At 31.3% G+C, this 26827-nt stretch overlaps 1 protein-coding gene across 2 annotated transcripts in view; it reads right to left on the bottom strand.

Moving 5' to 3' along the window:
* Window positions 1-3485: 3485 nt before the first annotated feature.
* LOC146995001 (uncharacterized) overlaps window positions 3486-26827 on the bottom strand; it is a 28426-nt gene continuing 5084 nt past the window's right edge. The window contains exons 4-7 of one of the 2 annotated variants that reach the window (XM_085825066.1): window positions 23565-23666; window positions 18268-18354; window positions 15465-15518; window positions 3486-3627 (exon numbers count right to left, since the gene is read on the bottom strand). In XM_085825066.1, the coding sequence (XP_085681192.1) occupies window positions 3601-3627; window positions 15465-15518; window positions 18268-18354; window positions 23565-23666 (270 nt within the window). In that variant the 3' untranslated portion in view covers window positions 3486-3600. The remainder of the gene's footprint in view (window positions 3628-15464; window positions 15519-18267; window positions 18355-23564; window positions 23667-26827) is intronic. The other variant, XM_085825067.1, reaches the window with a different exon arrangement.

Raw genomic sequence — 26827 nt, forward strand, 5'->3', positions numbered from 1 at the left:
AAATCCACGACTTATGAGATGGGCACTGGTACTACAACCCTACAATTATACGATCGTTCATCGAAGTGGTAAAAACCATAAAAATGTAGACACATTAAGTCGTACTCCCTGGCCTGATTAAATAATTTGTTTCTCTATATAGATAAAAAAAAAATATTTTGTTCCTTCCTCTCTTCTTCAGTGTATGTTATTATGTTATTTCTTGTTTAATTCTCCTTTAAATGCTTGTATTTTAATTCTGTGTTGTGCTGATAATATTGTTTTAAAAACTGTAAACTTTAATTTATAAAAATATAAATTAAAGTTTATCTGGAGGGGGGAGAGGTTGTAATATCTTGTTATTTAATAAATAAATATAATTATTGTTGAAGTGGCAACGCCATATTTGTATCAAACCGTTACTCAGCAATGAGAGATATTGTTTTAAAAAGATTTTGCCAGCTAGGAGTAGTATTAAAATTTTGCCACTTAAGAATTGTATAAAATTTGTCTATCACCAAGAACTAGAAATAAAATTTATGTTCTACTAAGAAGATTGTCTGTTTTGTAAATTACTGCAAAATACATTACAATATACTTATTTTCGGAACACAAGCGGTTCTCAGACTGGTTATTGAATAATGAAAAGATGCATTGTCATGCAATACAAAACATTTGGAATTCGTTTTCTGACCGAAAACGTAAGATTAAAAGTCATCTGCTTAATTCACAGCCATTTATTTACGAGTCAACTACTCGGGCAATTGCAGAATCGTTTTGATCCTGAGCTTGTAAGACAAACCTAATATCACTGGATTTAAAACACTTCTTTAATCTTCCGAGAACATTCCTTCTTTAGCTCATATTCCAAGAATATTAAGTGAATACAATTATTGCAAAAGAAATTGAATATTCATTTGCACTACGGCTTGGTAGTTTACTAACGAGTTAACAAAACTTAAATTCTGCTTTTTGTGTTTAAGAATACAACAATATTTTAAATATTTACAAATAAAATATTAAATTGGAGATTTAATTGGAGCCTCACCAGTTGCCTAGCATTTGAAGATCGTTAAATACTAATTGTTTGTTGCGAAATCTAACCCAGGCTGCATGGTTGGTTTTTGTAGTTTTCTAGGTTCTCTTTACAAAGGTTCTCTATGAAAGCATCTTAATCAAATAGCTCCCATGTTCTTTATACGTTCAAATAACCAACTAACCTAGTTTAAGCGCGATTTCCAAGTGAAGTTACTAGCAAAACCCGAATACTCATTAAAAATCCTGTAGCTTGCCAATCGGGAGTAACGTGAAAGATACGGTGCCAATAATTGAATTGCTGTTACGGTACGCTGTTTCTAAACTTAGATGGTCATTCCTTAATTAAATAGCTCACCAGCGGCCGAGCGGTAAAGACGCTGAACACTGGTAGTTCGGTCCGAGGTTCGAATCCCGCGAACGGGCTGGCCACATGGATGTTTTCGTGGTTTTCCCCATGTGTAACGTGTATACGAACCAGTTTCCCTTAGAAAGTCCTCCACGAAGGCACCCCTCCCTTTAGGCAGATAGCCCTTGTGTGCTTTGCCATAATTAAATAATACAATCCAATCCCTAATTAAATATAATTGATTTGTAACTTCTACTAAAACTGATGGTAAGAATTGAAATGCAAATAAATAATATCATGTGCAATCTTGATTAATATAAAATTAAAATATTTGCACAGAAAAGTATTTGCATTCAGACAGAAAGTTTTTTGAAATATTTGCAATTATTTATAAGAAGGATTTATTAATAACCGCAATAGTTACTTATTATATTACTGATGATTAGAATTCAGTTCTTGACAATTACATTCTAAATTAGAATTTTAAGGATATAATGAAAATACGCTACGCACAAAAATACATTTTAGGATAAAAAAAATGAGTTGATTTTTTATGTTTTAAAACTTTTTTAATTCATTTAATAAACATTGTATCCTCGTTGTTAATTGAATCCAGAATGATGGGCGTCGTTTATATAATTATTTTTACTTGTCCACAGAAGCTGCTGACTTATCCAGCCATTAAGTAGCTGCAGATCATTTCTACATAACCATTGAACTTCCATTAATTCAGTCTCTAGAGGGTTGTATCTTTATATCATAATTTGACTTTTATAAAAATGATTATTCTAAATCTTATGTTTCTATAAAAATATACTATGCTTTAAAAATATGGATGCTAGTATCAGCCGCTCTTTCAGCCACTTCAAAAGCAACAGTTTGTTTAGAAATAAATTATGCAGTTAATGTCATAAAATTCAAATAAACATCAAACGAAAATTCTCAGTTTTAAACAATTCGATTTAAACGAAGTAAGGTAGCAGACGATAAAACGCCGAAGGCAAAAATTTACTCTTTTTTTTTTAAAGAGAGAAATTTTAAAAAAAAAAATAGTTAAAAATTTGAATAATATCTATAATTTAAAAAAAAATAGCTTTTCATATAGTGTTAATAAATATTTATTACGCATCATTGAGGGAAAAAATGTCATGTAATTAATTCTCCGTAAAATTTTACTTGAAATTTAAGGTTAAAAATAGCTGTGGCAATTCACTAACAAAAATCGATAGACCACATTTGGCATTATTATCGCTCAAAAAAAAGATGCCAAATTTCAAAACGCGAAAATATGTAAATTCGTGTATATATCTTAGAAAATTTTGAATAAAAAAGTCTAATTTTTTTCAGATATGCTTAGAAATACATCTACTTTAAGATGATGGTAAAAATTTTATAGGTTATAATTCAAAATTTTTTCAAAAAATTTATAAAAATTATTTAAAAATAGAAATTTAAAAAATAAAACACAAAAAACGGGTAAATTTTATTTGGAATGAACCTAAATTTTGAAATGCGAGAGAAAAAATCAAAAAAGTTTAATAAAAGAGATATTAATAAATATTTGCCAAATTCAATTAACATTGAGGAGCTAAAATTTTGAGAGCTCATATTTTAAAAACTACTCGCACGATTTTTACAAAACTTGGTATTCTGGTATAATTTGAGTCGTAGAATCGAAATATGTAAAAAAATTGGTATATTATTTCAGAAAAAGTCCGATTTTGTGTCAAAATACCTATGTATAGAATAGTGCTATATATATATATCTAATATATATCCTAAGTCCGATTTTGTGTCAAAATACCTATGTATAGAATAGTGCTATATATATATATCTAATATATATCCTAAGTCACGCTTTTGAGACATGAAAAACGCAGTTTGAATTTTGTCAATCGGCCCAGTAGAATGGGAGATATAGCACTGTCCCTTTTTTTTTTTTTTTTGAACAGTGTACGTAATGCATGTAATATTGCATACATAATACATCCTTTAGATTTTGTAATAATGCACTTATACAATCTAATTGTAAGTTGGAAAGAAATGTTGTGAAAGAATCATAAAATGTTTTAAAATGTTAATGATGTTAACACTCATCAGAAGTTATAAAATAACTTGTACATTTCATAACAAGCAACTTGTACTTTTATTTTAAAAACAAAGTACAGGATTATAAAATTGAGAGGACAATTTATATCACAATTTACACATTGCACAACCTATTTTCACTCCAGAATCTAATCTTCTTCTTCACTATCTGTTTCCTGAAATAAAGAAAAAAATTTGATTAGATTTTAAAATAAGTAATTAAAGAATAATTAAATAAGTAATTAATAAATTATCTCACTAAGTAGTTTTACATCACTCAAATAATTACTTTCTAATGTGCTTGGAATAGCCAGAATCTGCATAGTATGCTGCTGTTTCAACACCCATATGTAAATAAAAGCATGGAATATGTTTCTCAGTTTCAGAACTTAATGGCTTTATCACATTTCTTCATACATTAAAATATTTGTTTTTTTTTTTAACCATAAACTTATTATTGTTACTAATTCTACTGTTTACTTTTGTATCATTCACATGTCAATCTTCAAAAGTTTGCTATGAATTGCTCATTATGTAAATTTTATTTTTTTTGCTATACAAATGCGAATTACACAGGCCACTTTGACAAATGACCTGTTCTGTCATATTTTAAACTATAAAACATTCTTTTTGTACATTGCTATGCCCCTGCATAATGATAACAAAAAATAAATGTGAAAATTATAATATCTGAATACACAAAATATAAGTGATAATATATGAATACACAAAATATAAGTAGAAAAATTCACTGAATACACAAAATATAAGTAGAAAAATTCAAACTTCACCTAGCAAAATAATGTTGCTTTGAAAATAATTAAAATACTGCTGTAAACAGAATTATAAATTGTCTTAGTAATATTTCAAATACATAAGCATCATGATATCATCATAACATTTTAAACACACAAATAATAATCATACATGACTGCTACTGTACCATTATTGTGCCAAATTTGTTTAATAAAAAAATTAGCTATTACATTCAGTTTTCAATCTTAATTATAAAACAATAACTTTTTTATAAAATATAATTAACATTTATAAGAAACCAACAAAAGTATCTTTCTAATGGTGTTACCTCCATCAAGTTTGTGTAGATAAAGAGAAAAGGGATTTTTAATACAGGATAAATACATAATGATATATAGCCTGACTGTGATACCAAAGCGCCCAGGTTCGAATCCCGGAGAAGGCATGGATGTAAAATTGTCTGTCCCTTCATAGGAGGTAACGGTGGCTGCCTATTAGGTGCCTCCATAATGAAATGGTCACCGCTTCTGGCCTTAGTAGTGGCCAATGTCGTTATAGGCAAGTGCCCGTCCATTTGTAAAAAAATATATATATATATATATATATATATAGTCGATTTATGATTTATATACATTATTTATAGATGGAAATACTTATATCTTCTTAACTTTTTTTTTTTTTTTTTTTTTAAATTTACCTTATCCACTCTTTTTACTTTAAGTACATACTTTAATTATACACAAATTATAATAATAAATTTACCGTATTTTGTAACTTAAAGTTTTATTTATTTAAAATATTTTAAACAATTTATGGCAACATATGTAACGTTTAGGGTCTGGAATGCAGAGGCTATGCTCAATGTCAAATCTGTGCAAGTCTCTGATTTACAAAGCGTCAGAAAATTGCATAAATTTGGCACCAGGTGCAAATTTAAGCTATGCACAATGGCAAATCTGTACAATTCTGATTTACAAAGCATCAGAATTGCATAAATTTGGCACCAGGTGCAAAGTTGTGCAATTCTCCGATTTACAAAGTGTCAGAAAATTACATAAATTTGGTGAAAAATGACTATCTGACAAGATAGTCGATAGTCATAGGTGCAAATTTGATGAAAAATCTTGTCAGATAGTCATAGCAGTTTAACTTAAAACAGCATTAATAGCAAAATATAAGGCAGAAGAAGATTTATTGATGAAAATGTAGTTGTATATGTTGTGTTTTTCATAAAAAATTCATAGAACCTTACAATGGTCAGACTTAAAGAAACACTACCAAACAGCTCCAAAAAGATTTTGACAAGACCTCCCATTGTGTAATATACTCAAACATAAAGCACTACTCACAGACACCCACGACTTCAACTATAACTACTGCAATTACTACCTGATATTTTCATTTTGCCAAGTAGCTACAGCCCATTGTGCTTTTACTAACAAGAGAAGCGGCTGACGCTTTTTACAGCCATGAATGCAAGCAGAACTTTCTATAACATTTTTATTCGTCTCATCCGATACATTTTATTAGAAATGTTACAAAAAATCCTTTAAAGTTCAATACTGCTTCCCATGACTTGATCTCAGCATGACTTCCTTCTTCATGTAATGATGACCAAATGAGTGGCAAACTTTTTTATATCATATTTAATGCAAACATATCATCCAAACTGTGATGTGAAACATGAAATGAAAATAAATGCATTATTATAACGCTTTAAATTTATTCTCACTTAAATAAAAATACAAATTTTTCTAAAGATTATGCTGATCATTTTAAAAAACTGTAATCTCATGGACTGTTTATTGCACCTGATTTGTCCTTCCATTACTTTTTTTGTCAATGCTACAAGCAAGAATTAGCTTTGTAGAGTTTTTTGTTTGTTTGTTCGCTTGTTTTAAGTCTTTTTCATGAAGCTGTCTATATCAAAATATTTTGAACATAGAAATTAATTTTTTTAATAATTATTTGTGTACATGCTATAAAAAAATAAAGATTTAGGGCAATTTCATGCAAACTAGGGTTAACATGCAAGGCTACGAATGAAGGACAAACTTATAAAACAAGTTGATAAGATAAGAAAATGATCAGATAAAAGGAAATAATTTTGCCTTTGCTAAAAAATTAAATAGATTCTACTTATTTCAAATTTCTCTGAACTACTCTATAATTTTAACTAGATTTACTTTGAACCTCTCTAAACCAAAAACTTTTATTTCAACATTAACAAAATGTGCATACGAGCATGCTACTTACTATGTATTGGGTCATCCAGAAAGTTCTGTGGTTTTTGAATGATTAATATAAACGAAACATAAGAAAAGTTCATTGAATTATCACTTTGTTCAATGACTTTTTTTATTCGTTCTGGAAAGGGGAAATTGGAAGAGAAAAAAAAATCATTAGGTTATTGAAATGCTCTTTGATGGTCACAAGAATTTGGAAGTGACCTGAAAAATGAAATTCTTCAATCTGGGTTCAAAGTATGATGAATATAGAAAGCAGAGCTGTGAAGTTGGTAGAGAAAATGACAAACTTAGACTCCCTCGTGAAAATAAGTCACAGCTTATTTTTTTTAATATAAAAGAAGTAATACATGCTACAAAAAACATTGATGGCATAGCAAATTATTTATATTAATTAGCATTTATTATGAAATGGAAAAAACTGGCATTAGTTATTTCTAAGAAACAGTATACCTTCGGCAAGACCTTCTTTGTTGGAGAGCATCGATATGATTTGATAAACTTCAGAGCTAAGAAGAGTCTTTCCACACTAACTTGAGTAGAAAGAAGAGCTATTACTGTTAGGGCTACTTCTTATAACTTTTCAGGATATATTTTTATAAGTTCTAAATGAGGTGTCTTGCAAGTGAAATCATATTTCTCTATTTCTTCAAAGGCCGTGTAGAAATAATCTTGTTTGTATTTTTTCATTTTTATATTTAAGGGCTCTTGGTTCTTTATTTTCATTCACTTTGTCTTAGCCTTTTCAATATTATCCAAAAATATATCTCAAAGTATAATTCGTCGCTGGAAGACGATGATAGAGACTCAATTGCAATGTCTGCAGTTTGACTGTCCTGATTCGAATTCTCCAATCGTTCTGAGAATAATTTCATTCTTAATGAAAGTTCATAGATGGCTTTCTTTGCCTTTTTAATGTGTTCATCATTCAAGAAAATTCAGTCTTTCAGATATATGTATATTGAATCCAGCAAGATCTTATTGTCTAGCAAACTAGTTTCTCTTTTTTTCATAGAAGAAACGATTCCTTCTTCAATAAACCCTCCTTTTCAGAAAGAACAAACATCCCATTCTTCCATTCTCGTCTCCTGTCAATTCTTCAGATTGCACCCTTTTTGTGGCTATATGGAGTGTAGAAAGAAGAGTTTCCAATTCTACAAGATCATTCCACAGTCTTTCTGTTAGTGAAACATTAGGGTTATCTACATCTTCTAAAAAAGTTCCAAAAACCTCTTTACCACCAAATATGCACTTCCTTATCACGTTGCTTGATCAATAATAGCTCCTTTTCCTGCTCGCTTCCTAAGAATAGCATCAATTTTGAGTGTTCTTGCTGCTATTCCTGCTTACCTAAATTTACCAGTGAGATTTGTAACTAAATGAAGCAGTTTAATCACTAATGGCAAATATCACATCCATCCTCCTCCCTTATATTTACCCTTATATTCATTTATTAATGTATACAGTCCATAAATAAAAATAATAACTCAACTTGTTATTAATTTTTTTCAATTCATTTTAATTTCATTTCGAATTTAAACTGTACAACAAAAACTGGAGTCTACCTGTTTTTAGTGACTCCAGCTCCGACTCCTTTTACCCCAAAATTTGCCAGACTCCGATTCCCACTCCACAGCCCTGATGGAAAGTCATACAAAAAATCCCAATTATATTCAATAGTCTTTGAAATTCTTAAAAATGTGAGACCAAGCACCATCATAGTGGAAGACAGCATCTTGACAACTGGTCATGATGTTTTGCTTTGATTTCTGTTTTTAAAACTGCCTTCCTACTCTCAAAAAGTTTTTCAATATCACTCTATTTCATTTCCATATAAGTTAGCCTGAGAAAAGTATTTTTCTAAATTCGTCATCAGATTTGATGGCAGTACTTCTTTTGTAATCGCACCATACACAAAATAATAATTTATTAGGATGCAGCCTCATTCTTGATGTTCCAAAGGAGGTTAATTTGTCTTAACCAATGATCTTTTACTAGTAACATTACTGTATAGCAACCACTTCTCATCTTCGTAACGGGATATTTCAAAAAAGGAGCTTTATTTCATTTCATATGGGAAACATGTCGAAATTCAAGCAAGCATATTCTGCTCTGCTAAAGTGAGGAATACTCATATATTGTAGTGGCTTACATAACCAATATTCTTCATATGATATTTAATCAGTCTACTAGAACCTAAACTGCATAACATAGATTTTAAGAGATAACTTCTTTTAATTAAGTCTTTGTTTACATAGGATGGGCATCCAGGTAGACAAATCTTCGATGCTGAAATTTCTGTGCTTAAACTTCTCAAACCACCTCCGAGTCATATTATCAAAACCAGCACTTTGTCCATATGCAGCAACAATTTACGAGTCGCCTGCTTGCAATTTTAACCTTTTTTTATAATAAAAGAGTATAATATGATGCGAAAAAGCTTTTGAATTCTCCATTGCTAGCATTGCACTGAAACAAAAAGTATGCCACAACACAAGTAAGAAGTAAGTAGCACATGCAGAAAAAATATATTTATACATCTGCTTCAAACAAAGTCTCTCCTTATCAGCAGTAACTAAATAACTAAAAGAAATGCATTTAGGTGTGAAAAACTGCAGAAATTTTCCAGATGACTCATTACATTAGCTGTTCAGAAGAAAATGGAAAAAACTTCCTTGCAGTGCCTTAAATATGAGTATCCAAGATACAAAGGGTTATTAAATTAATATGCAAAAGAACTATAGTTAGAAGAATTACTAAACAACACAGCTACACTTATTTTCATAATTTTATGATAAGCAAATGCAAGAGAGATTCTGACCCCATTTTAAAATACCTTAGCCTTAAGGTAAAAATGAGCCATAATTTCAAATATTTCAGAATATTTATGTGATTATATTAGTATTCAGAAAACACAAATTAAAGTGACACATGAATTTTCAAATAATTTCATAAATGAAAATTACAATACTTTTTTATCTGACAAATGTTAATTTACGTTTTACTACATTCTTTCACAAAATTACTTACTGTTTCAGTTTCTCTACATTTATTAAGATAATTGCTAAGATTAGCTTGCTTTTCACGGGAGTGAATAACGGAAATAGCTACATTGTTATTTTTCTTTGTTAGTAATTGAAAGTCAAGGAGTGATGATCAGCAAGCCATTTTTGAGGCAAGCAATGATTTTTCACTTTGATCCTTCAAGTATTCAGATTAGAGCCTGAAGTATGCAAAATAACAAGTGTGCAAATTAAGAGATGAGGAGCTGCAAACAGGAAGAGAATAGTTCATGGAATGTAAAGAAAATTGGCGAGCTGCCCATATCTTTAACAAATCATTCCTAAAATTTTTACCAATAGTGTTTTGAGAGGAATTTTCTAATCCAAAAATTTTGCATGTATTTCTGTTTAATAAGAGCAAATACAGTCAAAAGTCGTTAATTTGGACACTCATAATCCGGAATGATCTATAATCCGGACCTCAAAGCTACAAACTTTCTGCACAAGCATTTACGAGTGCGCGTAAGACCTTTATGGCTGCGAATATGTGTGTGCGCACGCGCGTTTAATGTGTAACGGACGGTATAAGCTAAGCTAAAATTATCTAATTCAGTTAATGTTGCAGATTGCGTTATTCCTTAATCTTCGAATTGGATCCGGCTTATTATTTTTTGCAAACTGTTAGAGCAATTTTATAAAAGTAAGCTTGAACTTTCGATTATGTCAAATAGAATTTCCAATATATATTTACTAATATGTAAAGGATCTACAAAGCGAAAGTATGTTTCGAAATCGAAATCTGTTTATCAATTTCAAGCCACGGCGCGCAATGAATTGGAAGTTGATCTGTCAGCACTATCCTTATCTTCAGGGCAGAATTTTTTTTTTTTTTTTTGGCTTATAATTCCTTACTAAATGTAGTATTTCATCTCGATGTACTCAGTCTTTGATATGATTTAAAAGTTCCTCGTCATTATAATTCGCTTCCGATAGTGAAGAAAGTGACCCAGAGGTTATTGAAAACGAAAAAATTTCGATTGACAAATTAGTCGGTATTCTCAACACAGCAATTATAAGACTTCAACAGCGGAACTTTGTAACTAAACAAGAAATTATGTCTGTTTAATAGAATTAAAGAGAAAGTATTATCACATGAAACGAAGCAACTCAAACAACTTGTATTGAAAGAAATGTTTAATAAAGTAAACAAATAAATATTAAGCTTTTTCTTTTTGTAAATTTTGATATCCTTTAGATCATAATTGTTCTTTATTTCATAAATTACGGTTTCATATTTTTAATTTTGTAATTTCTGCATGCCATCTTACCAGATTTAAACTGATGATCTATAATCCGGAAAAATAGATAATCCGGAATCGCCGAAGTCCCGAAGAGTCCAGATTAATGACTTTTGACTGTACAGTAGTACCTCGCGATACGATGTGTTCAAGATACGAAGTGGAATATCACAAATATTCGTGTTCGCGAAATGATACGTTTTTCGCGATGCGATCCCAATATCTCTTGCCGCTTGAAATTGTTTTGAAGTTGGCACGCTATGGGCAAACCTCACGCGTCACTCAGCAAGCCTCAATACGTCACTATTCAAGCTGTTCTGGTATTGGTCGACGTGACGTCATCTTCCTTTCTCTATAAATCCTGTTCTCCTATTGGTCGGCATCATGGCATCGTAGGATACCGAGTCCACACAAAGCGACGATGTGATATCGTTCTCTCCTTCTCGAGACCGTGTGGCGTTCGTACAGTTCATACGATATTCTTATGATTGTGTGATCTTAATATTATTTTGTGATAAACTTTATTCGCCATGGGTCCTAAATGTGCTTCTAGTGCTGGTGGTGATAAGGGGAAAAGAAAGTCATCGATAACCATGGAAGTGAAGTTGGAAATTATAAAAAAATACGAAAGTGGCATGCGCATCATGGCTATTGCTAATGCATATGGACGAAACCAATCGACGATTAGTATCATTATAAAGAATAAAGAAGCCATTAAAGCCAGCAAGTCTGCAAAGGGCGTTACCACCTTCTCATACAATAGAACTGCCCTTATGACGAGATGGAAACTCTTCTTATTTGGATAAAAGAGAAGGAAATTGCTGGTGATACGATACTACAAGCTGCTATATGCCATAAAGACACTGCGATCTTTGAAGACCTCGCAAAAGCCCAGAGAGATGAAGGAGGCGAAGGGACATCAACACAAGAGGCCCCAACGTTCAGAGCATCTCATGGGTGGTTTGAACGATTCAAGAAGAGATTGGGGATACATAACGTGGTCAGGCATGGGGAAGCTGCCAGCGCCGATGAAAAAGCAGCGCAAGAATTTATCGAGGCCTTCAAAAAGTTAATCCTCGATGAAGGCTACATCCCTCAACAAGTCTTCAACTGTGATAAACGGCTTTTCTAGAAGAAAATGCCCCGTCGTACATACATCAGAGAAGAAGAAAAGAAACTTTCTGGACACAAACCCATGAAGGATAGGCTTACTCTTGCCCTATGTGCGAATGCCAGTGGGGATTTAAAAATAAAACCCCTACTGGTATACCACTCAGAAAATCCTCGTGCCTTCGATGCACATAATGTGTCGAAGGATAAGCTCGCCGTCTTTTGGAGGTCCAACGCCAAAGCCTGGGTCACGAGGCTTTTATTTGTTGAGTGGGTTAATTGCTGCTTCAGACCTGCAGTGAAAAAATATTTAGAGGAGAATGGTCTTCCTCTAAAATGCCTCCTTGTGCTCGACAATGCCCCTGCTCATCCTCCTGGCCTTGAAGAACAGATACATCCCGACTTCGACTTCATCAAAGTGCTCTATCTGCCACCGAACACCACTTCCATCTTCCAGCCTATGGACCAGCAAGTCATTGCTAATTTTAAGAAGCTTTACACGAAGCACCTTTTCAAACAATGCTTCGAAGTGACAGAGAGCACGCAACTCACACTCCGTGATTTTTGGAATAGTCACTACGACATTGTCCATTGCTTAAAAATCATAGAAAAGGCATGGGGGTGAGGTCTCAAGGCGCACCTTGAACTCAGCATGGAGGAAGCTCTGGGCAGCTGTGGTTGCAGAACGAGACTTTGAGGGTTTTGAAATCCCTACTGAAGAAGAAGCTGTGGATGATCCTGCTCCATTGGAGGAGATTATTTCTCTGTCAAAGTCTTTGGGGCTTGTTGTCGATGAGGCTGACATTGACAACCTACTCGACGAGCACAAGGAGGAGCTCAACACTGACGACTTGAAGGCATTGGAGGCGATGCAAATCAGCGATCTTCAAGAGGAACATCATTCGAGTGTTGAGGAGGAGGTGGCACTGACATCTATGGAAATACGGGAAGCCATCGGTTGGTTTGAAAACTTAAACAGTTTTATTGAAAAAAAGCACCCAGAAAAAATGCGTACAGCTCGTGCAATGGACAATGTGAATGACATTTGTACGAGTCATTTTCGAAACATTTTGAGGAGTCGTCAGAAACAGGCTTCTTTAGATAGATATTTTTCGAAGAGAAGTGCCCCAGAAAGTGAAGAAGCGAGTGTTTCTAGTAAGAAAACTAGAAAGGAAAGTGAAGATGATGTAGACGATGATGTATCATCTCAAATTTAAGTTCAGTTAGTTAAAAAAAGAAAAGCAAAAAAAAAAAAAAAAAATTACAAAAGATAAAAATTATTTAAAAAAATTGATTTTAAGTTTTCATTACTGTGTCTGTAATTTTACATAAGAAATTTAAATTTAAAAGAAATTTAATTTAATTTTAAGTTTTCATTACTGTGTCTAAGTTTTATAAACGCTGTGCGCAATTTATCAGTGTCGTAATAAAAACTATCCCTCGCTGACTGTACAGTACTTTACCGTAAGTGAAATTAATTTTTCTTTTTCTTTTTTATTTATTTATAAGGTTATTTTAATTTATAAATGTGGTATAAATGTTTATTGTGTGTGTGTGGTACTTAACATACTATTTTGTGACTAATTATTATTGCGTATAGACGATTTTGGTGTTTATATATGGGGCGTTGCACGAATTAATTAAATTACATAAGATTACATTGTTCATTATACGATTTTTTTTACGATACGATCCCGGTCCAGGAACGGATTAAGATTGTATCGCGAGGTACCACTGTAAATCAATCTTCATCTAGGCTATCACTGTGCAAAGATAAGGTATTCTGCATTCTAATACAATAATAGCCATGAAATTAAATTCACTTTAAGGGTGCACACAGTGTAGTTTAAAAAAGTACACTGGAGCGTGTAAGAGTGGTACAATAACTATGAGTGATAAGAGTATACTAATCTGGTTTCTCAGTAAATTGTTCTACACAGAAAATCTGATTACTGATAATTTACCCATAACTGTCGGTAGTGGAACTGGATTCCCATCTAGAGATTTTTTTTCAAAATAAACAAGACAAGGAAGGAAACAGTCTTCTAAGTCCCCCCCCCCCAAGTCCATCTTTCATTTTCTTCTTCTCAATAATATAGCTTTTCATCCTAATGGTAAGCAGTCTAACAGATTAAATCTATAGCAAGAATGCCATTAGAAAATTTCAGTTGGACTTTTAATAGAAAGCTGTACATGCTAAGCAGATATATCCTTTTCAAAGAGGTTATTTATAATCACTCCAGAATTATAAAAGAAATTTTTGTGAAGTTTGTTTATAACTCTACACTTTTAATACATTTCTGAAGAAAATATAGTGATACATTAGATATTTCATCATGCCTTACAGATACAACAAGGTTTGAAAAGTATTGTTCCAGGCTATTTTAGAAACAGTATTTTCTTTTATGCACAGAAATACACATTTTGAATATGGACACTACAAAGAAACAGCTGCATATCAATAGTAATAACATTTCATGACTAACGGTAACACAGTCCTTTGATATTAGTCATTTCCTTTAGGAAAAGGAAAGTCTACAAGCTGAAGCATACAATGTGAGAAGAGAAATAATGAGAATGAAAACATATAGAATTCAAGAAGCACACAGTACTGAAATCTTAAAGAAAAAGCTTATCAGTCCCCTAAACAGACCTTTTATAGACTACTTTCTAACCAAAATTAATTCATATTTATGCGTTACAAATGCAAAAATTGCAAAAGCATCAGAATAACCAAGCTCCTCCCTCCTTGATAGTTAATGTCAACATGAAATTATTTGTTCATAGCTTTAATTTAATACTAGCACCACTTCTTACTCTTGTTTGCCTTCACAAGACACATCAGAACAATTCCTCCTTATACAATAAATTTGATTTTATGCAGATACACATTCTCTATTTAACATATATAAGGAAGTATGAATACTGATCATTAATTCAATAAAAGCTAAAATCAAACATTGACCACTGTGTGAAGTACTCATCATACTTTTAGATGATGTCACACCATTATTTCCATTTCCAAAATCAATTTATTAAATCATATGGGATAGTGACAGACAGGTTTACCATTTGTTCATTTCATAAAAAAATTATCAAACTGATCAATTAGTTCATAAAATATGATTTTTCTGTACATAAAGATAATTTCAGTAACCATATATAACATGATAAAAGGTACATTAAAAAAACAACGATTTGAAATACGAGTTCTATCATAATTCAAGTTGTAGTATTTAATTGTTAAATTTTAACAGAAACTAACAAAAATAAAAAAATTTTTACATGGTAAACCTTTATCATATCAGATTTAATATCCGTAAAATATAGGTTTATCTAATCAATATTTAAGATAACTAGGGTTTCAAAAGACCATGTACTAAGACCCTTTTTTGAGAGATCATTTATTAAGTTTTTTTAGGTACTTGCTATTTTTATTTATGTTTAATTAACCAATCCTATAATTTAACAAAATCACACATGGTTCATGTAAATACCAAAAATCACTAAATTTAAAATGAGTTGTAGCTTAATCTCAGCATGCAATCTGTGAACTGAGTTTCCCTTTACTGATCAACCATTAAAAAAATTCTTCACTTACCAAATCATGTAAATCATTACTAGTTGATTGCAAGCCACTCATTTTTTTCATCATCTACAAGTAACAATGGATTATTCATTTATATTAATTCATAGCTATCTTCAAAATAACTGTAAAGCACTGACATTTTGCCTACAAACCTTTTATTTAAGGTAAAATTTTAAACTGTAATAAAATTCCAACAAAGTATTAAAAACTGTAAAGATTCAATAAAAGTAATTTATTTGTTTAGTTAATTAAATAAGTGGAAAAAATATGTGTTCAGCTGCAATATATTAACACAGATGTAAACATATTAGGAAGACAGATGTCATGGACACATGACAAAAGGTATGTTGGTTCTTCCGTGTTATAGTGGTCTTAACTAGAGAGAAATCAGTGCATTCAGCCTGGTGAAAAAAACTAAAGGTTGTTAATCTACATGTGAGCATACATTTCACACATGCAATTATTTTATATTTCTTCAGTAACTGGAAATTTTTTTGGTTTTCATTGTTTGATATTTAATAAGCTAACTATTTTCAACTTCCGTCAATGTATAAAAGTTGATAAGAGTTTTTCCCAAAGAGAAATAGGATTTTAACCTCTTACAGTATTAATGAAAATAGCCATAATATGCAACTACATGCTAGAAAAGGAACCATCTGGAGATTGCTTTGGTCATAATAATGTGTTTGATGCAATAAAAATAGCAAGCGTCATCACCAAAAATACTTTCTACTTAAAATAAACTTTCTGTATGTTTCTATTTACTGCTTATTTTAAATAAATTGTTTAAAAAATTATATTAAATAAAATTATAAATACATATTTATAAAACTGCTTCTCTATGTACATATTAAATATGTTCAGTATCCATAGACATTGAAAGAATTTCCTGTGCGTGCAGTGCTTAAATTGGGCCGGAGGCCGGCTCCAGTGCTTCCAATTTTTAAGATAAATTACAATTCTACCTAAATAAGATGAACTCCACTACTTCTTTTTATAAACCTGAACCCCAATTTTAAGGGAAAAAAAAATAGAATTCGTAACGTTTTAGTTTAACAATAAGCAGACCTTGCAATACTCTTATTTCCCTAGAAATAAAAACTCGCAAACACGAAATGTTCAATTAAAGTCCCCTCACTTGCATGCGGAAACCTTTTCCTTTAAGAAGAGCAATAATTTTTTTTTTTTGGGGGGGGGTTGTTTAGGAATGCACAAATTTCTCGCCATAACATTTTATCTGGTGTATTGCTATCGATGGTTACAGTTATCCTTGCAGGAAGGAAAATTTGTGTTCTTAAATTTATGCTCTTAAATATATATTTTAAGTGACAGCGAGTATAACAAGAGTGAAAAACTGAGACAAAATGCACAAGCTCGTCCTATACATTGTTTTTCTACAGCATCCACTAATGAAACCAAATATCGGGGGGGGGGGGCAAAAAGCATAAGCAGCAACTTTAGGAGTCAGATTATTATCCTTAAGAGTCAGATTTAGGACTCATTTTACTCCTGAGACGCATCTTCTTGGTGGCTATAATTATATCAGCAGAGAGCAGCAGTCAAAGAGAACGTTCTCTCTCAGCAAGATTTCCCTCATTTTTTTGTTTCCACCCACTCATACCCTCACGCCCTCATTCTGTTACGTCCTGCTTTTAGCATTATCTGAATTTTCATCAGCTATACTTAAAAGTACATTTAATTTTTTTGATGATAAAAGAACTCTCCCCTATGATCAGAGCTTAAATTGGGCCGGAGCTCACCGAATCCCAACTCCTGTGCTTCTTAGTTTTTGAAATAAATCATAATTCCAGCTGGAGCGCACCACAGAGCCCTAAATAGAAAGGCTGCAGCACTTCTTTTATGTAGCTGAATAACAATCTCAGTAGAAACTTTATCTCGAAAATTTTATTTTTAACAATAAAATTATATTAAAAATTGCTTATTACGTTTTAATTTATCTCTTTAGATTTAATTTGATTTTAATTATTTAATTACTTTAATTTCAATAAATAATAATTATCTAATAAGTATCAAACCGAAATGATAATTATATAATAATTATTGATTAAATAACAATTAATAAACATTAATTAAATAGCTATTAATTTGACAATAATTAACTTATTAATTTTTAAATTATTAACGAGTTTAATAGTCATTTTATTTATTTACTCTAGTTTCTCTTTGTTGACAGTCTTCCATAGGGTTCCGGCACTTCTAATTTTAGAAATTAAGCCCTGTGTGTGTGACAATATTCGTTTCTTGATAAGGCTAAAATACGAGAATTTCTATCTGTCGCCAAGGCCATAATAGCACAGAACAAATACTACTATTATTATTAAACTTTTATATTTAATATCGCAAGTAGGATAAAATTTTCACTTACTTTATTAAGCACATTAGCCATTAATAATGAAAATGAATACTTTAAAAATCACACCTTCTGATAACACTTAATGACAAAATTCTGCCAATGTACGAAGTGAAACTAATTGCAATTGTCACTGACCCTTAACATCACACAGGCAAAACTCATCTCTTGTCTATGAAAGCTCAACATTTAATAATATGCATATTTTCATTTCTAAAGCAAGGATAGGAGAAATCAGGAAAAATCTATATCATAATAATTACTGCTAAGTAGTAAAATATATTTGCAGTTTTAGACTAATCTAATGTTACATTGAATTCAAAATGTCAGTTTACCCTAAAATATTCTACATATTTCATTTTAGAAATTCCCTTATGTTAGTATGAATTAGCAAAATAATAATACACAAAAGCATTTAAGTAATTTGCTCATGAAATTTCTTACTTCTTCAAATTCTTCTGCATTATTTATGTCAATATCTGAATCATCTTCATCTCTCCATTTGTTGAAATCAATTCTTAACCAGTGATGCTAATAAAAATACAAAAATATATCAGAAAACTGCATTAAGCTTGAAATTGTGTGTTGATAGAATCAATGCAAAGATATCAACATAATAAGGCTACTATAAAGGATACATCAGAATTCAAACACTATTTTTTAAAGATTTTACTTAACACATGAAAAGAACTGAAAACTAAGTTTTCATAATACAGCACAAAGTCCGAGATCCGAACTCGTCAGGACTTCGGCGATTCCAGATTTGGGATTTTTCCGGATATTAGATCAGTTTAAATCTAGTACGATCACATGCAGAAATTATAAAATTAAAAATGTGAATCGTGATTTATGAAATAATGAAGCATCTATGATCTATAGGATATCAAAATTTACAAAAAAAAAAAAAAGCTTAATATTTATTTGTCTACTTTATTAAACATTTCTTTCAATGTAAATTGTTTAAGCTACTTCATTTTTTGTGCTAATTGTAATAATTTGTGCTCTTCAAATTCTGTAGACAGACATAATTTCTTGTTCACTTACAAGGTTCCATTGTTCAAGTCCTGTAATTGCTGCATCGAGAATTCCTTGTCAATAACTTGTCAAAGAATAACTTGTCAATCAAATTTTTTCGTTTTCAATAACCTCTAGCCACTTTCTTCACTATCGGTAACAGTATTTTCTGGATCTAGAACCATATTACAGATTTAACCGTCCGTTGATTGATGACCGAAACATTGCGGTCCGTTATATCATCTTCACTTATTACCACTTCTCCATATTTCTTTACAAAATCTATTGCGTATCCGTAGCAGATACGGAGCCAAATTATTGATCACACAAATTTATGCTAAAATAATTGTTTCTTCAATAACGAGGTATTTTATTTGGTACCGAAGTGAAATTAAGAAACAGGATTCTCCACATGCTTTCTTACAGGGAAAACAAACAAATTCTTAAAAAAAATTTTGTTGATAGCTTTAAGGTCTGGATTTTAGATTATTCTGGATATTCGATGTCTGGATCTTGGACTTTGTACTGTACATTACAAGTGTTCTATAGAGGCCTATCAAATGCATAATACATTAATGTGCAAAACTTAAGCAACTGTTCGGATTTTGACTGTAATTCTTCAAAAAAATGAGCTGGGAAACATAAAATTCGTACTACAGAGGCCAAATGCAACATGACTTGCGTCTAGCATGCCCTAACGCACCCTCGTGATGCTGATATTCGTGCATATGCATCAGTTTTCTAATGAATTGGCTGTACTGATCATAAAAAGCCCTTTTTAATATTTTTATGGTTCTATGTTGAAAAATGAATCTGATGCACAAGTCTTGCATACTAGCGTATTTCTTAAAAAGAAAAAGTCATTTCAACCCACAATATTATCAACATAAATTCTTAACACTTCTGTACTACTGAATCCCAGTGCCTTAAATACAGGAAATCATCTGACTTGGATCAAGTGACTATTATTTTTTTGCCACCTTCTGCTACCTCCCTGACCACCTCGTGGTAATGTTCTCTCCCACAGTCCTACGGGTCATCAATTCAGAACCCGGCTGTGACAAGAAAGAAAATATTTAGGAAAACGTATTTTTAATGGCCTATTTTATCACTCAGAATATTAATTCCAGATATTTTTGAAACATTAGCTTCACTTTTCCTCCCATTTATGCTCAACATATAAATTTTTTAAATCCTAGTAATTGTCAAGCGCAACAGTCAAAAAGGCCAGTCAATTCTGTTAATGACTACATGCAACTCATCTAATTACATCCGTACCATGGATAGGACTAAAATACTTTTGAGCATTCCTCAGTTTTCATAATTTCCAGCATTTTTTATTTTTCAACAATCCTTCAAAGTAGTCAGAATGACCTGTAATGTCTATTCATTGACACCTCCCTTAAGTCTGAAATATTCTGATTACAAACCCACAGCTGATTTGCCAGCAAGACCCACGTAATGTCTGCTCCCGATGAATGATCAGACTCTCCTCACCTCCAACAGAGTGCCAACTCCTTGATCAGCCAGACAACTTGTTCCTTATCCCAAGTCATTTATGTGGGATTTAATATGAATTTCATATGTTTTTTTATTCTCTTTATAAGATCTCTTATATTGGGACCTACTCACGCAAAGCTTTATATGAGGCCCATCGTGGATCAACTCAGGTTTACAGGGAAGTACTGCATTCGCAGTAGAAACCCTAGATAATTACATTAGTATTAAAGTATCAAGTTTAACCCATTCTTAGCATTCATGTCAGTGGTGATCACAGAAGTATTGATGCAATGTTTAGCTTTATCAGTGTTGTTGTGAACATGAAACTCAGCCTAGCTCTAACATTTCATCAATTACATAATCTTTTCTATTTACACAGACAACATATTTCTGAAACTCGCACCACTACAATGCTCTGGTAATTCTCATCAGTATTCATTTCTGAATGCAAGCTATATTAGAATAATAGATTAATTTTTCCTCAATTCAATACATTAAAATCTCTTTTCCTGCATTACTACTGCTTCATGACAACACTGGTAATAAGTAGGTAATAAGTGAATTGAACAGATAGATTTTTAATGCCCTCTTTTTGCAATACCAACAAATATTTATCAACAGAAATACATAATGGGAACTTTTTGATACACTCTTATATACTCAGCCTTTTTAAGAACATTAGTGTATGATAAAACAGTTCTACAGTTAATTAACCTTAAGCAAAGTTTAATCGATACAAATGATAATTTTATATATTAACAAACATATTTCCAGCAATATAAAGAAATTGCACATGCTTAAGAAATCATATACACATTTTTACACACAAAATTAGTGATAAATTTCATCTGCATTCGTAGAACGAATTGGAGTATTTAGATCAGGGGTTTCCAATAGGAACAGGATTAACCTCCTGGGCCTCAAGGAAATTTTAAAAGGGATGACTAATGATCAATAGGTCAACTAGGGATTGATAGATGAATATACACTGGCAAATGATCTGCATAATCACGATACCCTTGATTACAAAATAAATAAATAAATAATAAAATTGATAATTAATTGCACATTGATAAAAAGCTATATCATATAATAAGAAAGAAATCATAAAATGAATATAAGAGAAAATATACAAAAAACAATTTAATACATTTTTAAAATCAATAATATTTTTAAAACTGCATAAATTTCTTATGCATCAAGTACAATATAAACAAGTATGAAGCCACTGAATTGCATTATACCTGCTCTAGATATTATGATACAAGAGTTGATTGCATAGAAGAAGGATATTCAAGCATAAATCATTCAAAACACATGGGTACAATAAATCTGAAATTAAAAGTCATCCAAGAGAAACATCTCAAAATAAATTACTGCTGAAACAATATTGTTATCTCTTCATTCTAACCTAGAGAAAGCAGGCATTAGCTAAGTCGGTGATTTACTACAGAAAATGAAAAACAAGCCGAATACTTTTGAATGAGGACTTTAAAGAATTAAGTTAAGGAATTTAATGGTAAATACTTTAAAAAACTCAGAATCTGCGATTGTCGTATGCAAAATTATAAAACATAAATCTAATAAACCATTTTTTCAATACTAGTCTAATTGTTATCTTTAAGTTATTTATGTGCACTTATTACAAATATGTTGTACACTGTGTATTGTACAAAAAAAATGCAAGGGTCACAATGCAAGAAAAGGGTTGGGAATCTCCGACTTAGTTTACGGCAAAATATTTGAGGGTTATTTGCTTACGGAAAGTGATAGCCCCGCAATGAATTTTTTAAGGGAACCTGCTTCATGTTCCCATTATACACGGGGAAAAACAAGCAAACTCCATGCAGCCAACCTCTTCACAAAGATTCAAACCCAGGTTGAATTACATTTAGTAGTATTGCCACTCATCCATCTGCGGGCAAATTTTGTAGATATTTATTTTAGCCTCCCAATTACATCTTGCTATTCATAATGCTTTTATAGATTTATTACAGTATAAATGAGATAGTAAATTATCATCAGAATTTTTTTACTGGATTATACTCTACAATTTTTTATTGTCATTTATAATATAAAATTTTTTTCTTAACTTTTTGTGAACTCAGATGCATTAATTTATTCAAATATCTAACCAATACTCTTAACCTTTCATTAAATACAAATAAGCTGTTGTTTAATCAATTAATACAAAGAATACAAGGGCTATCAGTCCAAGATAAAAGATGCCTACGAGAATAATTTTCAACATATTTATATTACACATGGGAAAAATAACAAAACACTCATGCAGCCCAATAATTCATTACAGTTTGAACCTGAATTCAAAACCTTACAGTGTTTCAGTTCAATAAGAGTCCACTTAGCCACTGAGGCGACATAAAATAAATTAATATTAGCTTCACTAAAAGTATCTTCTGAGTTTGAATCTGAATTCAAATCATTACAGTGTTTCAGTTCAATAACAGTCCACTTAGCCACTGAGATGACGTAAAACAAAATCAATACTAGCTTGACTAAAAGTATCTTCTGAGTTTGAAACCGAATTCAAAAACCTTACAGTGTTTCAGTTCAATAGTCCATTTAGTCACTTAGGTGACGTAAAACCAAATCGATACTAGCTTGACTAAAAGTACCTCCTGAAATGTTTTAAAAATTCATATGCATGCATTAACAATCAAAACAGCAATATTAATCAAACAATAGTTACCAATCAAATAAAAAGATAACTATATCCCATTCAAACAATTAATATTCTTGGGCATTAATAATTTTAAATTACATCACCATAACAAATGAACTGACATGTATGCTTCTTGTAATATTGCTATTACTAATCACAAAAAGAACTTTCAGTCACATAAGAAAAAATATAATGCATTAAAATGTATTGAAAAATATTAAGGCACTAATCGAATTCAATTAATTGAAAAATATTAAGGAACTGAGATTCTTTATGCAAGAAAGTATGGTAAGTATTGAATTGTTTCATAACCACTAGCCAATTCCAGCAAGATTACTCTTTCATCATTAAACAGTAAATATTTAAAATCATATGCAACTCGTGAAGCACAAATGAACATAATAAAGAATTAATATTTTTAATTTAATAGTGATAAAACAAAATGCATTTTCGGGGGAAACCACTTTTATTGCTTATTGATTTTCATAAGTAGTATTTTTAACAAAGTATAAGGGATAAACTAAAAATTATAAGAGCTATTTACTTTCTTATTATCCTTCAGAAGCCTGTTCCAATAAGGTCCTTCTCCTTCAGCTTTCATTAAAATGAAGTCTATTCCTCTGTCTAGAACTGAATATTTAGAAGTCTACAATAAAATAATAAAATTATTTTAACTGTACTCTCAGAAAACATTAAAAAAATTAATAAAATATCTTTAGGTATGATTTCATTAGGGCATTAAGACACTATACTTTCTATGTTTTTTTATTAACACATATTTTAGAAGAAAGAAAAAGATTTAAATTTAAGAAATGAAACGTACAGAGGGTAAATCATGATAAAAGTTTGCAATTGGGTGCACCTTGTTTTTTGGATTCTTTTCCGATGCCAAGATCGGGGCTAGGAAGGCAGGCATTGTGCACTGCCTTAACTTTGTTCATGCACAAAAAAATCTACTTTCATTTTTGAAAAATCAGGAAGTTAAAACAAAGTTAAAACTATCACGGTAACCAGAAATGAGTTTTCATCAAAATTTGTCGCTAATCGAAGGGACACCCAATTCTACACTAGAGACAAAATCATTTTCATTTTTAGCCCAAAAGGGATATTAGTCTCAAAATGGAATTTTTACTTTGTACACTTTTCATTCAAGTCTCCACATTCAACAAAATGTAAGATATTTATTCTTTCAAATTTAATCTGTCTCTTACTGGTTAACAAACTATTTAAAAGCAATAGATGAAATTCTTAAAATTATTTATTTTTTACTTACTTATTTTTAGTCTCATTATTTTCAACCAAAATGCATTTAATTCATGATATATGTAATAAAAAACAATAAATAATTTTATAGAATTACACTTATATTTTTTCACTTTTCAGATACATAAAAGATATATAAACAGAGGTGGCCAAGCTTCATGTCGGAAAGAGCCGCATGTCGAATTCAAGAAAAGGAACGTTGTAACTACATTTTCCAAAAGCCATTGGTCTATTAGTGAAACAGGCTTCAAGTGGAAAGAAACATTCGATTCTAAACAGTTATTCAATAACAGTTCACATCTGAACAAAGACGACGTGAAATTTTGTAGTTCCTTTGTTTCTTCTAATTACAGCTTGATATGCTAAAAAAAGTACTCTTCTTCAGTTTTCAAAGACCGATTATTTTGTGATTACTTTCTTGTATATGTTGATCTATCACAGCTTTGTAATACTCATGAAACTTTGTGGATGCCTCTTAAATCTGTGCCACAGCGGCTCGTATAGTTTTTCTTTACCTCAAAATTCTCCAGCAAGCTTGTTCCACAAGAAACAAGTGATATATCCATTGTCCTCACATTTTACACATTCATTAACTTTTATATAGATAACATTTCTAAGCTGGGACTATCATCAGATTTATTAGAAATTCTTAAAGCTTCCCATTATCACAAATGTCTCATAAATTCAGACTTAAATTATTTTTAACCTGCATCAAATTATGTATGGTATTAAATGCTTCTAATGCATTACATGCATTTTTAGTTCTCACAGATTACTTCAAATTAGTTTCTAGCACTACCAATAATTCAGAAATTTGGCTAACTTTTCCAGTGTAACAGTCTTCCAAAACATTCCTATTATTAGAATAAAATATGCCTGTTAATTCCAATCCTCTTTCTACATAGCTTTGCAGTCTTTTTATTGGGCATTGGTACTGTAGTGCTCCTAATTATTTGCTTCTAAAGCTTCAATATTATTCTGTATTCAATGGCCAAGAAAAAACAAATCAGACACTGCTTTTTTTTTTTTTTTTTTTTCTGTTTGTGATTTTTTCAGGGCCAATGCATAAACCATCATGAATTCACTGCTGATACTTGGCAAATGCATGCTTTCAGAAATGCTTCTCTTGAAACTTTTCTGCGATGCAAAGCTGCGTAATACATGCATTCTGGACATGGACTGATTACTGGTGCTTCTTACATTTGCTCAAACTATCTGCAAGAGCACACCTTTCTAATAGACCTCATTAATAGAATTCATAACAGTTTTTGACATCTATTTATTATTCATCGATTCTAAGCGACTCTCAGTTTGATGTGTGAGGTTTTTGATACGATAAATCAGGTTGGAATGTTAATATTAGCAAGTTAAACATTTCTTTGTGACTTGCACAACTAAATCATATGATTCTCCTACAAGCATACGAAAATCTTCCATTGCATTTTAAACTTTCAATTTCACCCCTCATGTTGTTTATCACAGTTTTCAGAACTACACTGAAAATCACTGCAGTTCATTCCAGTTTATCCACAATGAACGGTAGATTAGTGGTTCTCAAAAGGTTAGATGGACCTTTTGACTAACACGAACCATGTAAACAAAAATTGAAAACCTTTAGTACCACCACTGCAAAGTACTCAAAGCTCAGATCGCATAAATTTATGAGTGTTGGAGAAAAAACTCAATCAGGATGTTGGGGTTTTAGTTTTTGAATTTAATAGTTAAAAATACTTTGCTTCTTTATGTACCACCTATTTTTCTCTTGCATATCACTGGTTGAGAATCCCTGGTGTAAACTCTGAAACATATGGTTTAATGGCATTTTTATTTATTTTTCTTTTAATTTTGCTAGTTTACTTGTGTAAAAAAAGAAAACAATTTTTTAAAGATTCCCGTGTAAAGTAAGTAAATCAATATGCTTTTTTGTATCGAGTAACACTATCACAGTTCAAGGCCAGTAATCTCAAGATACATCATGAATAAAATCACAATTCTATCAGTCAACACTTTTCTGCTGTCTGAGAGTTAGAATCAACCACAATATTGTCTGTAAAACCAAAATTAAATAACCACACCAAGGTTATGGCAATCTTTATTAAAGAGGCAGATGTAACAAAGGAGACTGGATTTATTATGGCCTCAATACTGCTCAGGACAAACATTTTAATAATAAAGCAGAGTTCATAAATTGTGAAAGTAATTTCTGTTTTAAATCAGGAAAATAAAACTGTTACTTCCATTGACGTCATTAAGTAACTTGCAAATGGATTTGACAAATTCCTCAGCACCGAGTCTGGCCTTAGCCTATTCTACAAACAATGAACATAACAAGCAACAGCTAGAGAACTGAGATGACTATTGGATCTTACTGCACTAAAAAATATGACTCAAGGTGTAGATATACAAAATGGTACTTAGCTACTTTTGGATACAGAAACACGGTGGTTTTTAAGTGGAAGAGGGTTGTACTTGAGTTATCTGACGTATCCTTCTCTTGATACATTACATCAGATTTGATCGAATTCCTCATCTTTTGTATTTTTT

The sequence above is a fragment of the Stegodyphus dumicola genome, chromosome 10 (genome assembly GCF_044657685.1).
Source record: "Stegodyphus dumicola isolate Sdum_Otavi_A_Nest chromosome 10, ASM4465768v1".
In the NCBI taxonomy this organism is placed as follows: domain Eukaryota; kingdom Metazoa; phylum Arthropoda; class Arachnida; order Araneae; family Eresidae; genus Stegodyphus; species Stegodyphus dumicola.